At 46.6% G+C, this 22891-nt stretch overlaps 1 protein-coding gene across 1 annotated transcript in view; it reads right to left on the bottom strand.

Annotated features, from left to right (window-relative positions):
* CLSTN2 (calsyntenin 2) overlaps positions 1-20820 on the bottom strand; it is a 658979-nt gene extending 638159 nt beyond the window's left edge. Inside the window, exon 1 of the mRNA XM_053600197.1 lies at positions 20517-20820. Within this exon, the coding sequence (XP_053456172.1) occupies positions 20517-20625 (109 nt within the window). The 5' untranslated portion in view covers positions 20626-20820. The remainder of the gene's footprint in view (positions 1-20516) is intronic.
* Positions 20821-22891: the final 2071 nt, after the last annotated feature.

Below are 22891 nucleotides of genomic sequence, written 5' to 3'. Positions count from 1 at the left end.
TAGAATTAGTATCAATCAGATTTTTCATTGCCTTACCTGAAATACCTAAATGACCACACTAATTCAGACTGATAGACAAGCTGGGTTGGGTAGAGGGAAAGAATATCTAGTTCTGTCGGCTGGCTGTTCCACACCAGCAAAAGAAGTACTAAAGACAGAGGTAACTGCAAATTCACTTATAAGTACTCTGGGAAAATGCAGAAAATAGACACCTGAGAAATCTGGCTGTGATCCTAGGTGCCAGATGTTCCCCCAGACGTTTGGCTTTATTCAACTCACTTTACCTCCACAGGGTGGGTGCCCGCCTTAGCCCAGCTCTTGGAAAAGTTGCTGGGGCAACCCTGCTCTCAGGGAGCCTTCAGCAGGCTGGGCCCAGAGTAACAAGCTCTACCACTGCTAGGCCTGCATCTGCCCCAGCTACAGAACACAGCACAGCTGTTCCAGCCAAGTCTCCAAAACCCAGACAGATGTGAAGGCAAGGACGCGTGCTGCACAGAGGGCATGAGTTCAATGAAGGGAGACAAGCCAGGGGCGTACAGAGTCCCCCAAATAGCCCACAGAACCTCCCAGCTGCCAGACAAAGCTGACTGAACGTGCAAAGGCAGTCCAGCCTGCAGATCATGAGATGATGTACTTACTGCGCGGGCGGGTAAAGAAGAGGCACAGAAGTTCTCGCCAAGAACACCCGCTCTTCCTCAGTCCCTCTCTTAGTTGAGGTTCCCTCAGAAGCAGGCCCTGAGACGAGGTTCTGAGGGCAGGTATTTGGGAGGCTATCTCAGGACAGGCCAGGAGGGAAGCCCGTGAGGGGTGGAAGCAAGTTACCAGTGTGGGCAACTGCAACGTCATCACTGGAGATCTGGGCGGGGGCCTGGGTAAAGCGCCTCAGCTGTCCTCCCGCCTGAGGGAAAGGGAGCTGCTGCTGATCCACTAACCCCCATCAGTCATTGATAAGTTACCTGCCACACCTGCAAGGAGAAGGGGGTCTAGGGGCCAAGGACAGGCCACAAAGAGCTGCTGCCTGTGGAAGTTGGGCCTAGGCAGGACACTGACAGTATCTGCCACCACCACCATCTCCGCCCACAGGGACCCACCACCACACACATCCTCCTTGTGGCCACTAACTAGACCAGTGATTTTCAACCGATGTGCCATGAGAGGATCTTAGGTATGCCACAAAACTTTTAAAGATGATTAATTATTTTGAAAAGAAGTTCAAAGCACAGTAAGGACATTCTTTGTTACTCTTTTTTTTTTTGACCAACATAATTTAAGTGTGCTGCGGAAGTTTAACTACAGGTTCAAGTGTGTCATGAGCTAAAAAACGGTTGAAAAACATGATCTAGAGCTGATCCAACTTGCATCTTATTGAGCCTGATGAAAATACACCCGAGAAGAAGTTAAGAACAGCTGTGAGGCCCAGCCTTAAGTTCACATTCACTCCTTCTAGGGGAGGAGGCTCCCAATTGTAAGCCACTGGTAGCAGGTCCCACCTAACAAGACAGCTGCTCTGCTTCTCCAGCTCAGCCCAGTGGGGAAGGAGACAGGGCTGGCCTTCCCCCATCCTGAGCTGACCATTTCAGATCTGGCTTTGTGATGACCCTCTGGTGGAGAAAGCCCACTTCCAAGTATCCTGGTAAAAGCAAGCAAACTAGCAAACACCCAGTGCCCGAAAACCATTGCTTCCTAGGGCTGCCTGAGTGTGACCCTAACATAATGCGCTCAGGGCATTTTCTACTTGGGGGGTAGGATGATGGTGAAACAGGAAACAACAGGAAGCGAAAGCCTGAGTTTATCCCAAAATGCCAGAGAGACCCTAGAACACCAACACTGTGCCCTAAACATCTGTTTACTCCCCCTAATCTTTGTTAGATATGCTTTTGTCTAGCTGTCACAGGCATTTCATACAAACTCAGGCTTTTACTGCCATGACTTTACCTGTCCAGAGCTCAACCATTTCAGGTGAATTAGGATGTAAACTTCCCCCACAAAGTTAGGGGGAAAAAAAATCCCCTTTCTAAAAATTCCCCGAAGAACCACTGGGCAGTGGGGGAACCACAGCAATTTCAGGGAAGGAAGCATTTTAGTAAGTCAGGTCAGAAGAGTGGGCGTGAGAACTCTCGTCTCCCACCCAAGCTCTTCTCTTTTTTGCACATAAGCTGGGTCTGTGCGGGAGCTTGCAGGGAAGCTGCTTTTAAATTCACAGCCCATCATCCATTATAATTGAAAATATGGTGACGCATAAGAGATGATGTTGATTTTAGAATCAGAATGTCAACCAGGTCTTCTCATTTCAGATATACGTACATCCCGGAGTGCCATGAAGTTACTATCGGGCTGAAATTTTTATAAACTCAACTCCAAGTCAAATATTACAGAACTACCAAAATGTCACTGAACTACTTATTAAGGAGATATACCGTTCCCCATTAAATCAATATTAAAGTGCATTTTTATCTCAAAGTTACTGAAACTCTCTTTAGCAAGCCAGCCTCTCTCTTGGAAACACTTCACATTTACATGGAAAAGGGGGGAAACAAACAGATACCTAGGGAGAAAAATGAAACAAAGTAAAACCCCTCATCCCTCTAAATTATCAATGAGAAAACTAAGAAATAATTTTCTATCCAAGAGAACAGTACATGTATCTAAAATATCAGCATTGACATTAATAAATACACTAGCCAGTTTGTCGAAGTCCAATACACTGGACTGGGATCATCAAATGTTTTCTTTGCCTCCTACCATGATGTGTCAAGTTCTTTCCTGAAGGGTAGCAACTGCCTTAAAGAGATTCCAGCCCAATTCTACAGCTTTTCATTCATTTCAGTTATTGAGGCTTAGTCCTGTTCATTTTAAAACTTCAGTCTTGTATCTGATCCAAAGGTCATTGACCCCAGACTGAGTGTGGTCTGCTCACACCCACCCACCCACACCCCTGGCACTTCTGTGCATCAGGCAGATAAGCAGGAAATGGTAAAGACCAAGAGATGTCTCGATACTCACCTGGGCAAAGTAACAATCATGCGTTTGCTTGGCCTAATAGATATTCTAACTCTAGCACCTGGTTCAAAGGCTCCATGCTGTTTTTAGCTACACTCCACTTGGGAGGCCTCCTTCTCCCAAGAGCTTGTGAAATCTGATGGCCTCTTTCAGTTGACTGGCTGGAGGCATTTTCCACTTTTCTCCCACAATATGTCCAGAAAGACTACAGGTCCAGAAGTCATTCTATGCTTTAGGGCAACTTCAGCCTGCAAACACACATGGGTCCATCTTTGGTACATCTTAGAACCAAAACTCATTGAATGAGTGTGTATGTTTATGTGTGTAGGCAAAGGGTTCAGGACCAAGAATACCATCTAGAGCTCCATAGTTTTCTTTCTTACACCAGAGGCATTGAAGGGGGTCAGCTGAGTATTTTTTGCATAGCTTTAATAAGCCCTGAACTTTCCAGGAAAATAACATTGTGCTGCTGTTGAATTCACAGCAAGCATCTAATTCACTACTTCCTCTAATATAGCTGGGCACAAGCATTTGTTAAAATACCTGTTATTTTATTATACATTATTTTCCCTTTAATGCCTTTGTATTTCAGTTAAGACATTACATTGATTTATTAATTTATGCATGTAAATTGGTAATAGTACCAGTAAATTTTATTTCAGGAGGCATTATAAAATGTATGTTATAAAAAGGGGGAATCGGTTCTGTCAGGGTTGAAAACTAGTGATCCTTTCTATTTGTTTCCATGTAATCCACCCTGAGACTTCAGTCAATCCCTCTTTAATCCAAGTTCCAGCCTTGATATCTAAGAGAAAATGTTATTCTAACTAGAGTCAGAAAGCCAGAAAGAAAGGTAGTTCTATCCCATCTAGTCCCCACCCCAGCCTCTGCAGGGAGCAGCAGTATTATTTAGAGAAAAACCCCTGCCCATAGAAAAAAGAGAATTTCAGAGACAAAATCAGGGCTGTTAGCCACCTGCCTCTCACCCCACCTCCTGCGGACCATCCCTTCCCAACATCAGCCTCAGAAGTTCCAGATTTTGGGTTGGTTGAGGAAGGTGGCATTTCTCTGTGCCAAAGTTTTAAGGCTCAGAACTGAGCTGGTAAGTATGTCCACAAGTAAAATGCTCTGACTCTGGAGATAGTCCCATTTGCTTCTGTGGACTACCTACACAACCCAGAAATCTTGGCACAGCCTACAACGGGCCCTCTCCTGGCCCCTGCTTCCCTGGCTGTGGGCTGAGAACTCCACAGGCCCCATCTCATGCAGCGTCCCACTTTAACTGATGACAAAGTTTTTCCAATTAAATACCTCAGCCTTGCCTCTGCATACACATTCATCTGCTATCATAAATTGCAAATTGTTTTTAATGACCTATTTGGAAATTGGAGCATAATTTATACACTTAGGACCTGGACACTCTGGGGTTTATCATTATGCTGATGGGAGCAAGGAGGATCTGAGCAGTGATGGGGGAAAGTGTCAGGCCCACAGAGCTGATGCTTACAACTCAGTTCTCATCAGTGCATGACAGAAGATGCTCTCCCCGAGCATGTGGCATTCAATACTACAGGGTAAAGGAGGAACTCGTGACTGTGCTATTGCACTGACGCAAATGTAATTCACATGAATTATCTGAGAAGGGTATACTCTCTGGAAATTGCCTCCAAAATCATTAGCCACAGAGGTTTATGGCCCTGAGCTATCGACTCCTTAGCCTTGCTTTAGTCCCAACAACTCCCTCAGGCCCAGCCGGGCTCCATCTCCCTGCCCCTATAAAAACTAGCTCATGCCAGGGCCAGCCAGTGCCTGCCTGGTTGTGGACCTCCCCTAATCGTCCTCCTCCTCCAGCCTGCTCTGGTGTATGTGCACTGAGGGGATGGACCCTGGGGATCCCAGGGGATGAAAGAGAAAGATGAGTCAAGAAAAACTCCCACCCCCGGCCCTGCATCTCACACGAGGCAAAGAGCTGGGTTCCGGGGATTTCCATCTATCCCTCATCCACTGCTCTGTAGACAGTGTCTGGGGACATCGGGGTGGGGACCTCAGCCTAGTGAGGGTCAGGCAGGAGGGCAATAATGCTGCTGTCAGTAGTGCCACCCAGGAGGTCTCTGAGGGGGTCCTGTAATTGGGGGGATACCTTTATTGGCCAGGAGTGGGGTCCAAGGATGGATTCCCAGAAGAAGATAGCATGAAGGGAACCTGCCAGGCTGCCAGGCAAAACCTGGGGTGTCCTGCAGATGGGGCTGAAGTGGGAGGAGAGAGTACGGAGAGAATTCCCATGTCCCATGCCCTCACTCAGGCACTGGGCTGTGCTCATAAGGAGCTTAGCTTCTAGCCCAGGAACAGGTGGGCGCCCCTGCCCTGGGTCCTGAGCTGACAGAAGTAGGGGGGAAAGAATCAGGGCTATAATGCCCACTACGAGAAGCAAGAACAAGAGGCAACCCTTCCTGGAGCACTGAGGAGTGCACACAGAACAACAGAAAGGAAGGATCAGGGTTTTCTACAGACTGCCAAGGCAGGGGCAGTGTGCCAGGAGCCACTCAGGAGAGCCCTGCCCTGTCTGAAGCAGAACCAGACACATCATCACGGTTAACTGAGGGAAGAGTAACTGGATTCCCTGTCTCCAGGTGATGTTCCTGTGGTTGGACCGAGCACTGCCAGCCCTGCGCACTTGAGGTGCTTATACCATAGTGGAAGGCAATGCCCTCCCTTACTCTTGGGGTGCCTCTGTAAGTACTCAGGTGGGCGAGCATCTGAACGGAGCTCAAAGACCCCAGAAACTTGAGGTCACCTTGGTTCAGAGCAGAAATGATGGCCAAGGGCATTTCCTCCTGTTTTGACAGAGGCTGTCCAGACTAAGCACCAGGTGACCCAAGACATGCAAGACTCCCCAGAGGCAGCATTCAACATGGGCAGGTGCCCATTTCCTAAGGCTCTCTGGCAGGCCACTGGCAGCCTTTAGATAGTAGAAGGTGTGTCTCATAGGCACATTCCTGGAGGGTCCACACAATTTGACAGCAGAGGTTAATATCACTCAAATATGGTTTGAGCACCATGACAGAGATCCATTTGTCACCCATACCCCCAGTTTGCCATGCTGCCTGAAATGCCACAATGTGAATATGTTTAACCCCATGTGACAATATTGAACCCTGTGGGTTGAGCAGTGTCCTGTCTTTCTACATCGAAACCTTGCTAGATAAAATCATGCCTCACATTCCATTATGAGAGTGTGGGCGAAGGTCAGAGTTCCTACCTCCCTGACAAGATGATGTAAGCAGAGCCCACAGATACCAGTGTCTTGTAGAGTTGAGACCAAGGCACTAGCAGCTCCAAATTTCCTACATAGGAGCCTACTTGTTTGGAAGCGTAAACCAGATGACTTGTTTTAAGGTGATGATTCCTAGCAAGCGCCCTGTCTTACTAAGACTGGGTGGTTCCGATCAAGAAAATTAGCAACGTTTTCTGGGATTGAGAAAGCATGTATTATAAAGCTGGGATGATGAGGATTCTCATCATTGTGGGTAGTATTTTAGGTGTGCTTCTTGGGAGCAGTAAACTCTACTGTCAAAAGCAGTCTTGGTGCCCCCTGGACAAAAAGATAGATCCTGAGGGCGGGGCTGGGAAGAGATATAGCAGGATAGAGAAACGGGGGGCCAATGGGGTGCTGTGGGTTGATGTGATGATTCTGCCAGACCTCCCCTCCTGCAGCGAGCTTTGGGGCAAAGTGGCAGTGGGACATGTCACAAGCAAAACTCCAGGAAGAGCCACAGCTTCAAGTGAAGATTTTTCTCTGGTCCCTGACTTGAGTTTCTCTCCCTAGGAGGACTGGAATTTAAATTCTGGAAGATCAGGGTAGAAGGGAGGAAGGATTGTTCGAAAAGAGAAAAAGATGCAAGTGCAATAAAAAATGCTTTATTCACGACTTCTAATTAAAAGACAAGTAAATCACTAAAAAGTCTTTTGAAAATTATACTCAAGCAAGACACAGCCATCTTGACATTTCTGATGATGGTGCAATAAAGCCTAAATAATTGGTTTTCCTTTGGAAAAGAAAAAAGAAAACAACAAAAAGAAAGTTAGGAAGGTGAAATCTAGCTCTCAGTTGTGAAATTGTTTTTATTCTGATTATGAGTGATTTTAGCCTTCTTTCCTGCTCCAAATGACCATCTGCCCTCCTACAAGCAGAAACACACACACACAAAGGAAAAATCTCTTTACAATACCTTGAATTCAAACTGAATACTTTTTCTCATTCTCCAGCCTCTCTGAGAGTTGCCTGAGTGATAACCTGTCTTTTAGTTCTTGGCTCTAAATCCTCCCTCCCCCTTTTTTAAGACAGAATCTCACTCTGTCACCCTGGGTAGAGTGTTGTGGCACCATGGCTCATAGCAGCCTCACACTCTTAGGCTCAAGCAATCCTCTTACCTTAGCCTCCCGAGTGAGTAGCTGGGACTACAGGCATGCACCACTATGCCTGGCTAATTTTTCTATTTTTAGTAGAGATGGGGGTCTCACTCTCGCTCAGGCTGGTCTCGAACTCCTGAGCTCAGAGGATCCACTCTCCTCAGCTTCCCAGACTGCTAGAATTACAGTTATGAGCCACTGCACCAGCCCCAGTTTTTAATCCCTCCAAGGCAGTGCTTAGAGGACAGAAGATGGGATAATGTGCCCAAAGAGCGTTGGCAGAGCACAGCTAGGTGTGATTCGAGGACTGTGAGCTTGAAATGTCCTTACATGTTTGCTGAGAAGATCAAAGTAAGGGATTTCCTAAGTACAGAGGCAGGACAGAAGAATCTTCCACATTGTAAAACATTTTTCTTACACTTGATTTCATGTCTCACCATTAGTGACTCATTCCTTTGGGTTGACCACCACCCTGGGTAGGTTTGGAACCTGTAGCTGCAGGGTGGCTGTTGTCTGAGAAGCACTCCATTTCAAAGGTGCCTGGTGTGGAACAAAGTGCAAATCAGCCCCCAGGGGAGTGCTTGTGAGTTTGACAATAGAAGAAGCAGAAAGAGTTGGGAAACTGATCATTCAGAACCTCAAGCCACCAAACACACATCCAGCCAAGCCATAACAAGGCTTGCAGTGTCCCCTGCATCTTCTACACTTCCCCTCCCCAGCTGTGTTTCTGTCTCCAGGAGGCCTGAGCAATGACCACAGTGACTGCTCCCAAGAGGCCCAACCTCATAAAGAGAGGGTATTCCTAGTGACCAGCAACAGCAGAAGACACAGATCTCACTCAGAAATTTCCCTTGAGAAACACAATTTTAGGCTAAACAGACAATACTAGTCCTTACCGTCCACCTCAGAAGGTGAAGGCACAGTGGCCTTTGCCTGTTGCCAAGGCAGGTCTGAGACAGGTTCTGCCTCCTCCCTCCCATCCCCCAACCCCTGCATCCCCACCTCCCTGCCACACCTTGTTTCTTTTCCCATGGCCATCTCACCATCTTGTTCAAGAGTTCAAGTCTGACTTCCATTTCCAGAGGTCAGGAAAAGAGTGTAGAGATGGGGCAGCAGCTGGCCCACTGATCCTCTGGGTGCCTGGGGTGGGCACTAAGGTCCAGCCACCTGTACCCACTTGGAGATGACCTGTCTACCACCAAACCCAGAGTTGCTGGGAGCATTTGATTAATTAAAAGAGAAATTTCCTTACGGCATTTGGCCTTAGCATCAGACAGAAATATCTCGGGCTTCAGGCATGGGGTGATATACTAAGTGTTTCCTGCCAGTGTAAGAGAAATTGTGGGCACCTACCTATGTTCTCAAACCATGTACATCTGTATCCGTTGTACTACTGCAGAGAAAAGCATCAATAATACATCCTGAGATCAGGACTTCAACACTTTTGAAGGGTTTCATTTCTCCTCCCTTCCAACTTTGATATATGTACTTACTTAACAAGGGTCTGGGGAGGGTTAATTGAATTAATATATGTAAAGTGCTTTGAGTTTGAAGAGAATGCGCAATATAAATGGAAGTGTCACTAAAAAGGTTAATCTCATTTACATCTAACACTTTCAGTTCAGGGTGTTAATGAACTATATCCTTTTAGAGAGTGATTAATTTATAGAAATGTGATTATTTTTCTTAATGCTATATATGGGTCAGCTTCTCCTATTACTACATCTAACTTTATAGGAGAATACAGCATTTTGTAAATTAAAATAATAAATCAAATGCCCCCGTAATGGTTATATTTCATTAATTACAAGGAGACATGCATTAGATTAACATTTATCTGTTTTAATTAATTTGCTGCAATGCAGTTATCCATGCAAATTGGAAAAAGACACATCAATTTGATATAATATTAACAATTTTGACTGGTTCTTCCTGAGAATTTATGGGCCTGCAACTGCTGCAGTTGTTGTGTAACCATGGTGACTCCCAGCTGTGTGACATACACAGGCTGTACAGCAGAGAACTGGGAAGCGACTCGCGCTAAATTCAGACTTCTCCTGAAAAGATAATTTACTAGATTTGTGAAGCAGCATAGAAGGAGAAAGATGCAGAGGTTTATTTGGAGGGGCTTAAGTCCCAGAGTTTCAGAACAAACTTCTTAAATATGGTCACCTTACTTTTTTAGGCATTTTGTCCCTTGAAAGGGCATTCATAGCCACTTCTATTTGGACCCTCAAAACTTTCTTGGGTAGAAGAGGAAGTTGCTGTCGAGTCCTTTCTGCATGTGGAAAAACAGACACCAAGAGAGGCTGAGTGATTTGTCCCAAACCTCACAGCTCACTGCTGATCCCAGGACGCAGGAATCGGAGACTGTGGCCTTCCTTGATGCTCCACAGTGGTCCTCTAGTCAGACTTGATTAAAGGCTGCAGATTTAACTGCGTATGAAACGAACATCATGGAAATGCAAAGTGGCAGAAGTCACAAAAAGGATTTGCCTAAAAAAAATCGGCAACCTTCATGTGACAAAGCAGTGATTTCATAGGAAGCACAGTTTAGCCAGTCAGGCATTCTTAGAAACAATGAGAACAGCCTTTACGGCAGCGGTTCTCAGCCTGTGCGTCACATGGCGGCATTAGGAAGGCTGAGGACCACTGCTTTACAGCTTTTCTGAGTGAGAGTTCCAGTGGCATCTGCTGGGCCCAACTGCTAACCATATATTTTTTTAAATTTTGGATTAATATGAGGGGGCATACAATTAGGTTACATTATTTGCTTAACCCATTTTGGCATGGTTAATGTTCTCCTGACTCATCTGCAGGACTGAGCACTTTAAACCTTTATAGACTGAATGCTGCCAGTTGATTTGGTGGGGAGGGGGGGTCAGATGACTGGAGGGAAAACCTAAAGGGAGCTCCTCCCCAGACCACAGGCAGGCGTGTTGGCCAGAGAAGTGTTCTGGGCACTGGTCACACAGGGGTGAGCAGGATGCTTTCCCCAGAAAAGCTCACAGCCAGGGAGTAAGAAGGCAACAGGTGCTTCGATGGGAAAACAAATGCAGGACGGGAGAAAACTAAGCACAGGCTTCCTTCCACCTGGGAGCAGCACTCAGTTGGAAGAAGCCGCGCACTTCATCAGAGAGCTTTGCAGCCGTAGCTGGGCATCAGAAACACTGGAGAGCTTTTTTTTTTTTTGAGATAGAGTCTTACTATGTCGCCCCCAGTAGACCACTGTGGCATCACAGCTCACAGCAACCTCCAACTCTTGGGCTCCAGTAAGTCTCTTGCCTCAGTCTCCCAAGTAGCTGGGACTATAGGCGCTGACCACAACACCTGGCTATTTTTTTTGTTGCAGTTGTTTAGCTGGTCCGGGCCGGGTTTGAACCACCAGCTGGGTGTATGTGTCTGGCACCGTAACCACTGTGCAATGGGAACTGAGCCAACACTGGAGAGCTTTGCCCAGATCCTCAGCTCCTGCCCCAGAGCAATTAAGACAGAATCCCTGAGGGGTGGGTTCCAGGCATCATTGTTGTTTTTAAAACTCTCTCAAGTGGCTCTGTTATGCACCCAGGTTTGAAAATTATTACTGGCACAGTGGATAAGAGAGTAGACTCTGAAACTAGACTTTTCAATTCAAACCGTTGTTACTAGTTCGATGAACCAGGTAAATGGCTTAACCTTCCTTGCCTCATTTTTTTCACCAATAGGAGCACACACGTCACTGAAGCTGTATGAGTTGGTATCTATAAAGTGCTCTGAACAGTGTGTGGCACATAGTAAGTTTTTGAAAGGCAGAAGTATTTATTATTTAGAAATTTCTGGAAAGCTCATTGAGAAGAGAGGAGGCCAAATAAGAAACCAGAGGCAAAACCATTAACAGGCTTTTATGACAGGCTGGAGAGTCTAGAATCTATATCAGGAGGTCTGGTGTTTCTCCCGGGAGGTCTGTCAGCAGGGCTGTGTCCGCCTGAGCTGTGAAGGCAGCCTGGCCCTGTGCATCCTCGCATCTGAGGAAGCGTGACATCTCCTGTTCTGGCCTTTGCTCTGTGAATGTCTGGGCTCCTTATTGAAGTCATGGTAAGGATGGGAAAGGTGGACGAGGGGAGGTTTGGGTGCAGCTACCCTAAAACTGAAAAGGTCTAATTATCTCCTGGTCCTTCTCTCATTCCCTGATGGTGGCAGCATCCTCAGGACAGTGGCTGGAATGTGGCATGAGAAGTAGACTCCAGGTGCTAGTGACAAAGACTCCGTTACCTTTGGGAGTAAAGAGCCCAGAACCTCAAGGGGCTATGCTGTCCAGACGATGGGCATCATGAGCAAGTGGTAACAACCTGTGAGGGATGGAAACTTGAGGCAATTCCAAGAATATTAAGCTATTCTCAAAACCCTGGGATCCTTACAGACCCTAGTATGGATGATAAAGGACAGAATTTATGAAGACTAGGTTGGAATTTCTTGTAGGCCTGGTAGGACTGATGTTCCTGCCACCATCCTGACAGCAATGTGATGAGTAGGACAGAGAAAGAGTCAAGATGAGACCTAGTACTTTCATTTGCAGAAGATGGAACAAGGAAGTTCCAGCACTGGGAATGGAAGAGAGGATCTAGATGGGCATGGGCATGATAAAGGGTGGGGGGTGACATCTGTGGAGAGACAATCATGCTGAGACAGACACCAAACAGACACCACAGAGGAAGCAGCAGATTCTTGGAAGGAAGATGAGTGCTTGAGTTGGGACACATGGGGCTGATGGGACCCTGGGGCATCCTTAAAGAAACAGACATTGAGTGAGCCTTGGGTAGCGTGAAGGGCTCAAAGAGAAAAATTATTGGTCAGGGCCAGAGATGCCACTGAAGAAGACTGCTGTGAGTAGAGGGTCTTGGCCTGGAGAGAAGCAAGATCTTGAGATGGTGCTGGAGACGAGTTGCCTCTTCTGTTAAAAAACTAAGCAGTGAGAGATGTGAGCTTCAGGTGGCCCTGAGCCAAGACATCGCCTGGCTCACCTTGCTGGCTTCCTGGTGCTAGATTACAGCCACCTACATGCAGTCTATTCTGCTGTTGTATGCCATGATGTCCATCTCTCAACCTACAAAATAAGTATTTGTGAAAAATCCTATTGCCATATATAAAGTCCTGCAGTGAGGGTAGAAGCAAAGGCAACCTTGGTGAGCAGACAGGTACCTGCTCCTCTTACACCATCTCCTCCCATCCTTGCCACACACACTTTTCAGTATCCCTTTGTCATCCTTTTTCTTAATTTAAAAAAAGAGTCAGAAGAGGGCAATGTTTAGCCCAAAGGAGTGACCACATTAGGCACAGAGGCCTGCTGGCTGGAGACTGGAGTGGACTTTCTGGTACAAGAAACCCTCTCCTCTGCTCCACAGTTCCAAGATCATTCAATGCATACAGCTGCCTTCGCTATTTGAGGCCAGGCATGACTGGGGCACGGATGAAGGCTTCAAGCTGCCTGGTAAAGAAGAGACAAGCCATGCTCATTCCTGATTGAGAACTGAAAAAGAGAGTATAGCTTCCAAAGAAACTACTCTTTCAGCAATTTTGAAGTGAACCCAAACAAATATTGTTGGATAGCAAGGAGATGCCTTCTGGAGCAGCAGGGCCTCTCTGACCTTGCTCAGAGCCTTCCTCGAGCAAACATCACATCACTCTGGCAGATAAAGCTGTGTGGTGTGGGGAATCTGTGTTTAGCACACCATTCTGTGCAGTAATCTACCAACTTCAGTTCTACTACCTCTGAGCTGTGAGAATTCATGCAAATGACTTCACTTTTCAATGACTTGGTTTTCTCCAAATGAGACAGTAGTTTTGCCTCTTTTATACATTGGTGTGAGAATCAACCCAATCGATACATATGAAGTGCAAGACAGTGCGTGGTGCATAGCATGTATTCAGTAAACCTTGGTGGTTGTATTTATTACCTCTGGAATCTGTATGCAGAAATATATTCAACCCTGGCTAAGCTTCCTCTTTGCCACTTCTAATCACTCTTTCCACCTTTTGTTTCCATTTTCTTCCCCTCCCGCTACTCACCCATCAAAACCCCTTTCATTTTCTCCATAAAACTTTCCTGACCTCTATCCTTCCCAATTTCATCTTTTCCTACAAGATGTTTTTAGGCCTGTGATATAAAAATCTATCATGTTCCCAGAAGCTACCAAGTTCTACAATAATTTGTGTCATGTGTGATATTTGCCCTAGACAAAGCTTGACCTCTTTGATAACAAATTTTATTTTTTTTGTTCCCCTCACAGAGAATACAAGAGGCTGAGAAATAGCTATTGGCTAAAAAGGCTAAAAAAAGGGCCCAGTACATGTTTGGAAGGGCCTCCCTCCCATCCCAAGCATTCTCCTCTGACCCCAGCATCTCTTCCCGCCTCCTGCCTGTTTCTTCCCCAAAGCTCACAGTGCGATCCTCGGTCCTACTCAGCCCCAGGATCTTCAGCTCAGTGCTCTTCCCCCTAGCTCCGTCCTCCCCCACCACGGACCATCCTCAAAACCTCTTTCCTATGCAATTGTTTCACAGGGTCCAATTAGTAATGGGTCAGATAACACATAATAAAATAATCTGTCTCAATCTATTGAGTGTCATAGCTTTGGTTACCCTGTGCCATATCACAAAGGTTGTCAATGTCTTATACAAAAGTGTATGCTTCTCTGTTTGTTGGAACAGAAGTGCTTGAAGGGAAGTGCTAACTGGGCAGGGAACCTTTCATTACAGCCCTGATAATACCATAGAAGTTCTTCCTCCAAAGCCCCTAACCTCCCACACCAGCACTGCCACATGGAGACACACCTGCGTATTTATTTATAAAGTAAGCACTGCTGCCGTTTACTGGGAGCTGGCCCTGGGTTAAGTGCCAGGGTTTTTGAGATGAATCAGCTAGAGCACCGGTTTCAAAGGCACCCATGTGTCCATGCATGTGAATTTATATTTGCATAGGGCATTTACATGCAAACGCTTGTCTATACACTGAGAGAGGGACAGAGAAACAAAGATAACTGAGCTGAGCAAAGATAGGACAAAAGTCATTAAATCGCAAAGAACTTAGAATGGGAAAATTTCATCAAATCTCAGATATTAGAACCAGGTATTTAGGTAATCAAGAATTAAAGTCTTGGTATATTTTGTGCCTTTTACATGCCACAAATTTGGCTAAATGCTTTCTAAAGACCAAACTGACAACCACCTTACAAGCTAGATCTCAGGTTCCCCATCTTTTTTTTTTTTTTTTTTTTTTTATTGTTGGGGATTCATTGAGGGTACAATAAGCCAGTTACACTGATTGCAATTGTTAGGTAAAGTCCCTCTTGCAATCATGTCTTGCCCCCATAAAGTGTGACACACACTAAGGCCCCACTCCCCTCCCTCCATCCCTCTTTCTGCTTCCCCCCCATAAACTTAATTGTCATTAATTGTCCTCATATCAAGATTGAGTACATAGGATTCATGCTTCTCCATTTTTGTGATGCTTTACTAAGAATAATGTCTTCCACTTCCATCCAGGTTAATACAAAGGATGTAAAGTCTCCATTTTTTTTAATACCTGAATAGTATTCCATGGTATACATATACCACAGCTTGTTAATCCATTCCTGGGTTGGTGGGCATTTACGCTGTTTCCACATTTTGGCAATGGTAAATTGAGCTGCAATAAACAGTCTAGTACAAGTGTCCTTATGATACAAGGATTTTTTTCCTTCTGGGTAGATGCCCAGTAATGGGATTGCAGGATCGAATGGGAGGTCTAGGTTGAGTGCTTTGAGGTTTCTCCATACTTCCTTCCAGAAAGGTTGTACTAGTTTGCAGTCCCACCAGCAGTGTAAAAGTCTTCCCTTCTCTCCACATCCACGCCAGCATCTGCAGTTTTGAGATTTTGTGATGTGGGCCATTCTCACTGGGGTTAGATGATATCTCAGGGTTGTTTTGATTTGCATTTCTCTAATATATAGAGATGATGAACATTTTTTCATGTGTTTGTTAGCCATTCGTCTGTCATCTTTAGAGAAAGTTCTATTCATGTCTCTTGCCCATTGATATAAGGGATTGTTGGCTTTTTTCATGTGGATTAATTTGAGTTCTCTATAGATCCTAGTTATCAAGCTTTTGTCTGATTGAAAATATGCAAATATCCTTTCCCATTGTGTAGGTTGTCTCTTTGCTTTGGTTATTGTCTCCTTAGCTGTACAGAAGCTTTTCAGTTTAATGAAGTCCCATTTGTTTATTTTTGTTGTTGTTGCAATTGCCATGGCAGTCTTCTTCATGAAGTCTTCCCCCAGGCCAATATCTTCCAGTGTTTTTCCTATGCTTTCTTTGAGGATTTTTATTGTTTCATGCCTTAAATTTAAGTCCTTTATCCATCTTGAATCAATTTTTGTGAGTGGGGAAAGGTGTGGGTCCAGTTTCAGTCTTTTACATGTAGACATCCAGTTCTCCCAACACCATTTATTGAATAGGGAGTCTTTCCCCCAAGGTAAGTTCTTGTTTGGTTTATCAAAGATTAGGTGGTTGTAAGATGTTAGTTTCATTTCTTGGTGTTCAATTCGGTTCCCCATCTTATAGATGAGAAAACTGAGGATGAAAAGTTACAGTAATTTGTCTAAGAACTCTAGCTAGAAAATGGTAGGACCAGGCTTGAAACCCAGGTTTCTCTAGCTACTAAGCCCAAATTTTACATAATACAGGAGAGGAGAACACATCTAAAATGACACACTCAGGTGTGAGTGCTAAGCTGCTCATTACTCACGGTTCATCTCTCATCTTGAAACCAGGCCCTGGAGATACACAGAAAGTCAGACTGAGCGCAAAGGGCCAGTCCTGGAGTCAGGCAAGGAGATGCAGGAGAGAGAGGCCTGGTTTTCTGGGAGTGACCAGCCCCCGAGCTTCCTAGGGAAGGCCAAGTCCTAGTGTGGCCATGCCTTCAGGAGCAATGGGAATGAGGCTGAGGAAGGTGACCTTCTAGCCCAGAGGGTCCAGGGCAGGGAAAGGGCACATTCCAGTACCAGTGATTCAGGACAACTGCAGGTCAGAGTCAACTCCAATGCCTGGCTGGGGGCTTTCTGACATTTGTATTTCAGTCAGAAAAATAATTCTGTCACATCCTTAGGAGATACGTGCTACTTGGCCAAAGATGATTTAGGACAATTCACCCTAAAAGTTCCATACTGCCTTTGCCCCTGCAGGAAGTTCTGCAATGTGCAATCTGGAATATTCAAAGATGCTGTGGGAGAGAGAACAAGGCTGCTGCTCCCACAAGAACACTGTCTTCTACAGATGAAAGCAAGGCCCACTTTCCTCATCTCACCTCAGACCCCTTTTAGCCAGCCCTAGACTTTCATACCACTGGGGACAGGAGCACAAGGGCTCCTGGGTATCTCAGAGACACAAACAGCTCAGCTGGCCTGTGGTTCCTCCATCTGCTTTCCACACCAAAAGGGAGACTACCTGACAAATCAGGGGCACTGAACATAGTGACCTTTCTTATTCTCATCCCAGTGCTACACCCTCTAGCGGGAGGTCTTGGAAAGTCATTTACCCTCTCTCAGACTCAGTTGCTTCATCTGTGAAATGGGCTAACACTGGTTCTGCATGTGTTGCAAGTGTTAAGAACAACCCAAGTAAAGGGATGCATACTAAGGAAGGCACCCCTGGCAGGAGTGTCCAGAAGTATCCAAACTGTGGCCTGAAGACCACATGTGGATCACGAGAGGACTTTTTTGCTTATCTATAAGCAAAAAACTATGCACAGACCTTTTTTCCCTACTCATTAGTTTTTGTGAATGTTTATATATTTAATGTGAGACCCAAGACAACTCTTATTCTTTCAATGCACGCCTGGAAAAGAAAAAAGGTTGGACACTGCAACGCAGTTAGTACAACTATGCTACACTATACTCGTAATTGCACCTTGTCCTCTCCCCTACCTGTTACCAAATGCTGCTTTTGTAAGCCTTGTCTCCACACTCCCACCTCCCTTGTCTGTGTCTCCATCACATAGTTGGAGCATACATTTTGGACAAATTCTGTCTGCTGTTGTTCCCTTAAAATTTTCATATAAAAATCTGGTCTAACTAGAACAAAAGCTCTTTAAAGAAAGGTAGGGGTGGGAGGGGCTGGAGATGGTCTTCTACTACTGCTCAGAAACCTCCAGAGCACTGAGCCAGGCCCTGGCCACACAGGTGAGCATGACAATGACTGATGGTCTATAACTTATACTCAAGTGCTGTCCTGAATGACCTCTGTGCCTATATCTTGGGGATAGAAAAGGGACTGTGTACCAGGTCCTTGAGATCTTAAGGTACTGACATTTTACCAAATTCAGTACAAACCTTAAGATGTTTGTCTAGATTGCATTGTCTTCTTTTCCTTGGATAAGACAAGTCTTTCTGTGCCCCCAGAGATATTCTGGGTCCACAACGTCTTCCCACCTGGCTCATTGAACATGTGCATATGATCTAGGCTTTTCAGGGATTCCAAGAAGTGTTTATCTTTTCTGAATAGTCAAGATACGGATGGTTAAAGGGAGGGGGTAATAACTGCTGGGCCACTATAGTATTTCTGAAATTGGAAAGATGTTTGTACTGAAAGTCAGTGATTCTGTGAAAGCCCCAAACTGTTGTCAGGGATTAGCTGCTTGATTCCCTAAAGCAAGAACCAAAGAACACAAAGGTACAAACTGTGCCCCGCAGACACGACTTCGTACGCGAGCCCGAAGCTGTGAGCTCAGAAGGGGCATTCAACTCTGCCAGGTAGCTTCACGCCACACTCCTGATTTGCTTCTATACGTGAGTATGGAATTGTATGGAAGAAGAAAAAAAACGTTGTTCAATCTTCTCCACATGTCTTCCTGAGTTTTCGCCTTTTTAGTGATGGGAATAATAATTATATGAACCTCAAAAATGGCAAAATCAGAGGCAGGGTACATTTATACATGAAGCATATCACTTTATTATTCCAAACATTCTTCAGGGATTATATGATTTGGAAATGTAATATGCAAGTGCATTGTAAAAAAGGAAATCCGGTCCTGTAAATACTAACTAAAGTGTCAAAATAAATGTCTCTGTTGTGATCAAATATTACACATTAGTCTTAAGGAAAAAAAAAAATATCAGCAAACAGAGCTCTTTGCAGCCCCCCAGTGGTTGAAGGAGAAAAGAGGAGAGAATGGGAATCAGACAGCAACTTGCACTTTGCAGAGCCAATAAACTTTTTACAATGCAAAGACCAAAGACGAATGGCTGCTTTTAACCGCAAAAATGGATATGTTCTTAGTGGGGTTTTGGTTTAAATGCACATAATTATTTACATAAAGCGAGTCACTGAAAGCCTAGATTTTTTTTTCTTTCTGAACTCTCTCTCACCTCCGTGAAGCTTGCCATTCTGACCTAAGAATCGGCAATGCATTAAGTGCACCAGGACCTCCAAGTGATTTCTGCCCCTTTCTTCCCTTGCTGTGTGCTCCCCCCGCCCCATTTGTAGACATCTGCTTATAAATATACCATTTGTTTTGCTACAAAGCGATGAAAACTTTTTAAAATGTAATTTGCCTATATAAGAAAATGTCTACAGTGGGAAAGGAAGACAAAAATTTTAGAATTTCATTTCTTGTTTTCATCAAAGCAACGGTCTCTCAGATTGACTTCTTCCTAACGGCAACAACTTGCCACACTACAGTTTGAGACGTTTTTATAAAGAGTTTTTCTTTGTCTTTCTAAAAAAGAAACTATCAAAGATACACCATGAAAAAAACATCTACTGAAAATATATAGGATGTGTGCTTATACAATCCGTTCAAAACTATGCCATGACAAAAAAAAAAATAAAGATTGCAGATAAACAGAAGCCCCCCTATTCTTCTCAAATGGAACACACCTAAGTTACTGAAAAGGCAGTTCAAGGCCCTGACAAGGCGAACTGCCTGTCTCCCGCTCTCCTCACACTCCGGATTCATTCCACCAGATAGGCGTTCCCTTCCCGGAGCTAGCGGTAAGCTACAGTTCAAATCCTGACTCCAAAGCATGTTGTCTCTAATAAGGAGCCCTTTTTCCGATGGGCTGCAAGCCTCTCTGACCCCTGATGAGCTGGACCAGGTACGCCCACATTATCACTGGGCAGATTTAGCTACAGCCCTCAAGCCAAAGGCAAGTCCTCCTGGTCAGGGTCGCAGAGAATCAACAAGTTATCACCAAGCTGGGCGCACCAGCCAGGATCTGCCACAGCGCCTCCCAAGACCCCCCACCTCCGCCCTCCCTCACCTGTCTCCCCAACCCCCTCGTCGGAGCAAGACCTTCTGTTTCAGATCAGGCCCCCACCCCCACCCCAGCGCTCCTCCCAGAGCTCCCAGGCAGCTGTCAAAGTCTGGGGCTCGCCAGCTTCTGTGCTCGCCTGACAGCCAGGCGTTCACTGGGATCTAGCTTCCTTCCTGGGGAGGTCAAGATCTTCAGAGGAACTGGGTGGTGAGGGAGCGGCGCCAGATTCTGCGTCTGGGTTCTGAGGGACCAGAGCGGAGCAGGAGAATGCGGAGCATCACATCCCGCACTTCTTCCAGACTTCACAGCCCACCAGGAAGAGCGCATTCCCTGGGGGAGCCGGAGGAGTGCCAGGGAGCTTTTCCCTGGAGCCTACAGGTTTCCATTCCATTCCGAAGCTGGGAGCTTGGAGACAAGTCACAGCCAGGCTCCCTCCTCCAAACGCGTAGCTGGCTGATTCTTCCCCCAGGGAAGGACCAGACACCTGCTTCTCCCAGCTGTAGCGCCAGCGCCCTATTCCAGCTGTCCTTGGGCCGGAGCTTACGACTCCCCACTTCTCTCCCACCCTGGCACAGACAGCCCCCAAAGTTGTCGGCACTCCCCAGACCTCGCCTTCTCCTCAGACCCCGGACCCCGCCCAGAGGTAGGGCCGGCGTCTGCGGGTGGAACCCTTCTGGTCCTCTGCGCAGGGCGCTGACTTCGGGGATCCCGGGTGCGCAGAGGCTGGAGAAGCTGCGGCAAGGGGGACAGACAAAGCCAGCATGAGCCGGGGTCCTTGCCGCTTTCACCCTCAAGCCTGCCCTGTTTCCCTTCTGACCAGAGAAAACTTCCCCAGCACCCACCTTTAGCTGCGAGGAGGCGGCGCCGCCGGCTGTCGCCGCCACCGCCGCTGCCGCTCCCCACGCCCAGCGACAGCAGGAGCGGCACCCAGCATAGCCTCCCAGGCAGCATCCTTGCAGCCGCCGCCAAGGAGCTGCAACCGCCGCCTACAGACCGCACTGGCCCTTGCCGGCTGGTCCCCGCCGCACCGCGGGCCGGCTCTCTGTGCCCGCTGGGTGCGCTTCTCCCGTCGCCGCTGCCGCCGCCGCCGCCGCGCTCGGCCCCGGTTCCCGCCGCCACGCAGCTCGCTCGCAGGCAGCAGCCGCGCTCACTGGCGCGGACCCGGAGCGGCTCCGGCGCTCACCCCGGGACGGCCCGTGACGTCACGGAGGGAGGGAGGTGGCTCGTGCATATTCATGAACGCGGACATCGGCTCCGGGTTCCGCGCTCCCGACGTCACAGCCTGGGCACCCAACTTTCCTCCGCTGTCCTGGTGCTCCCGGGCGCTCTCCCGACCCCCGCGTCTCAGTCAGGACCCAGCTCCCAAAGGATCCTGGTGGGCAACTCCCGGGAACCCTCCAGCCTGGCGTCCCTACTCAGCTCTCCCCAAAGCTGCAGCACAGAACGGCAGGGTCACCTGGGGCCTGAAGGTTATCTGCGGGGGCGCAGGAGACCCTACCTTGTCCTGCCCTTTGAACTGACATCTGAGCAGAGGGGGCGGGCGGGCGTCCATTCAGGTCCTGCCCTTGGCCCAGTCCCTGGGCTCTATGTTGCCTGGTCTCGGGAGGGCGCCAGGAGCACGCTGGAGCTCCAAAGCGCAAGTGCTGCTCAGAGTTGTCCAGCAGGGTAGATGGCCTTGTACCTAAATGGCAATGACTGTGCTCTGCCATCGTGGAAAAGCGGGGCCGGCCAAGGCCCTAAGAGGCTTATGGGACAACTGGGTCAGAAAAGGCAAACTTAGGGTCCCGATCTGCGAGGCTGCAGAGGGGGTCAAACTTAAAATTCCGGGCACTATAGTGCCATGCAAGAAGTGACCACCTTCATACTGTCACTCCGCATCTCTAAGAGCAGACACCACCTTCCAGATCCCCTGTCCTGCTAGAAGTGTTGTCAGTTCCCTGGGCGCAGGGGCTGTGCCATCTTACCCTCCTCAACATCTCCAAGGATCACAAAGGTACTCAAAAAATATTAATTAATGGCTCAGAAAAAAAAAAAAATCCTTGACCGTAGTTTGCATATAAGCAATACCAGTGTTACACACAATTCACAGCCCATAAGGAATAGTTTTGAAATAGGGTAAATAAAGAAATACAGATATACAGACATAATTATTTATTTATTCATTGATTCAGGACGTTCAATGAGCACCTAGGCAGGTAGTATCACCTTGCCCAGTGAGCACTGGGTTGAGTTAGGAGGTCCAAAGACTGAGGAGAGTTGTGGCTCCTGGCCTCCGAGTCTTTGTTCCCTGTCAGAGAAGCCGAGAGGGCGTTACAGGGCGATAAAGGCAATTACAATCCCTTGTTAAGTGTTATGGTCCTGCACATTCTTTATGTTGCTCAATCTGAGCCTTTACAAATCAATTAACAAAAATGTATATATTCCAACAGTGACTAAACAGTACCCTATAATTAATAACTGTAGTTTGAGGTACTCAACAAAGCCATAAAATTCATTAACCGCTCTCAGGCTGCTCAGCCTCGCTGCACTGCCCCAGCAGCTAACTCAGAGCTACTGCAGGTGTGAAACCCAACTCTTCAGCATGTCAGGCACCAAGAGGTGCTTGAGAACAGCAGTGAATCATGGTGGCTGCACAGGGCTCAGACCAGGCAGAGATCTTTAACCCACAAATCAAATATCTTGCTATTATTCTCATTCCCCCATTCCACACATAAGGAAATGGAGAGTCAAGGAAATTAGGTAATTTCTTTGTCCAAGGTCAAAAAGCTAGTAAGCACCTCAGGCCAATACCAAGACCTTGCTTTTCCAGATTTTGCTGTCAAAATCCAGAAAGAATTGCATGATCCAGGCAAAATCTGGGAAGCCAGAGAATACAAGAGAAAGGTAAATTTTCTTCCATTTGTGTTCCATCTAATTGCTCGTACACAGTGCCCCTTTCGTTTTCTCTAAGTAGACCTACCTTACTGATTTACCTGCACTGTCCTTGTTGTCATTATACTAGGCTTTGTTAAAACCAAATAGTTAGTTCTAAAGTTCTTACACACAATTTCAAATGAATTTCAAATTAAAACCAAACAATGAGAGATAAGGGAAATACAGCTGATTAGAAAGCACCTCCAAGGGGTAGGTAGATTGCCGGTAAAGAAAACAGCACAGAGATATACCGAGAACAGTGTAGTGACCAAAAGGCATAACATCACCAGCTTTCATCTCCTCC

Source organism: Nycticebus coucang, chromosome 8, assembly GCF_027406575.1.
Source record: "Nycticebus coucang isolate mNycCou1 chromosome 8, mNycCou1.pri, whole genome shotgun sequence".
In the NCBI taxonomy this organism is placed as follows: domain Eukaryota; kingdom Metazoa; phylum Chordata; class Mammalia; order Primates; family Lorisidae; genus Nycticebus; species Nycticebus coucang.
Note: the sequence above shows the minus strand (reverse complement) of the source record. Positions and strands in the feature narration are given on the sequence as shown.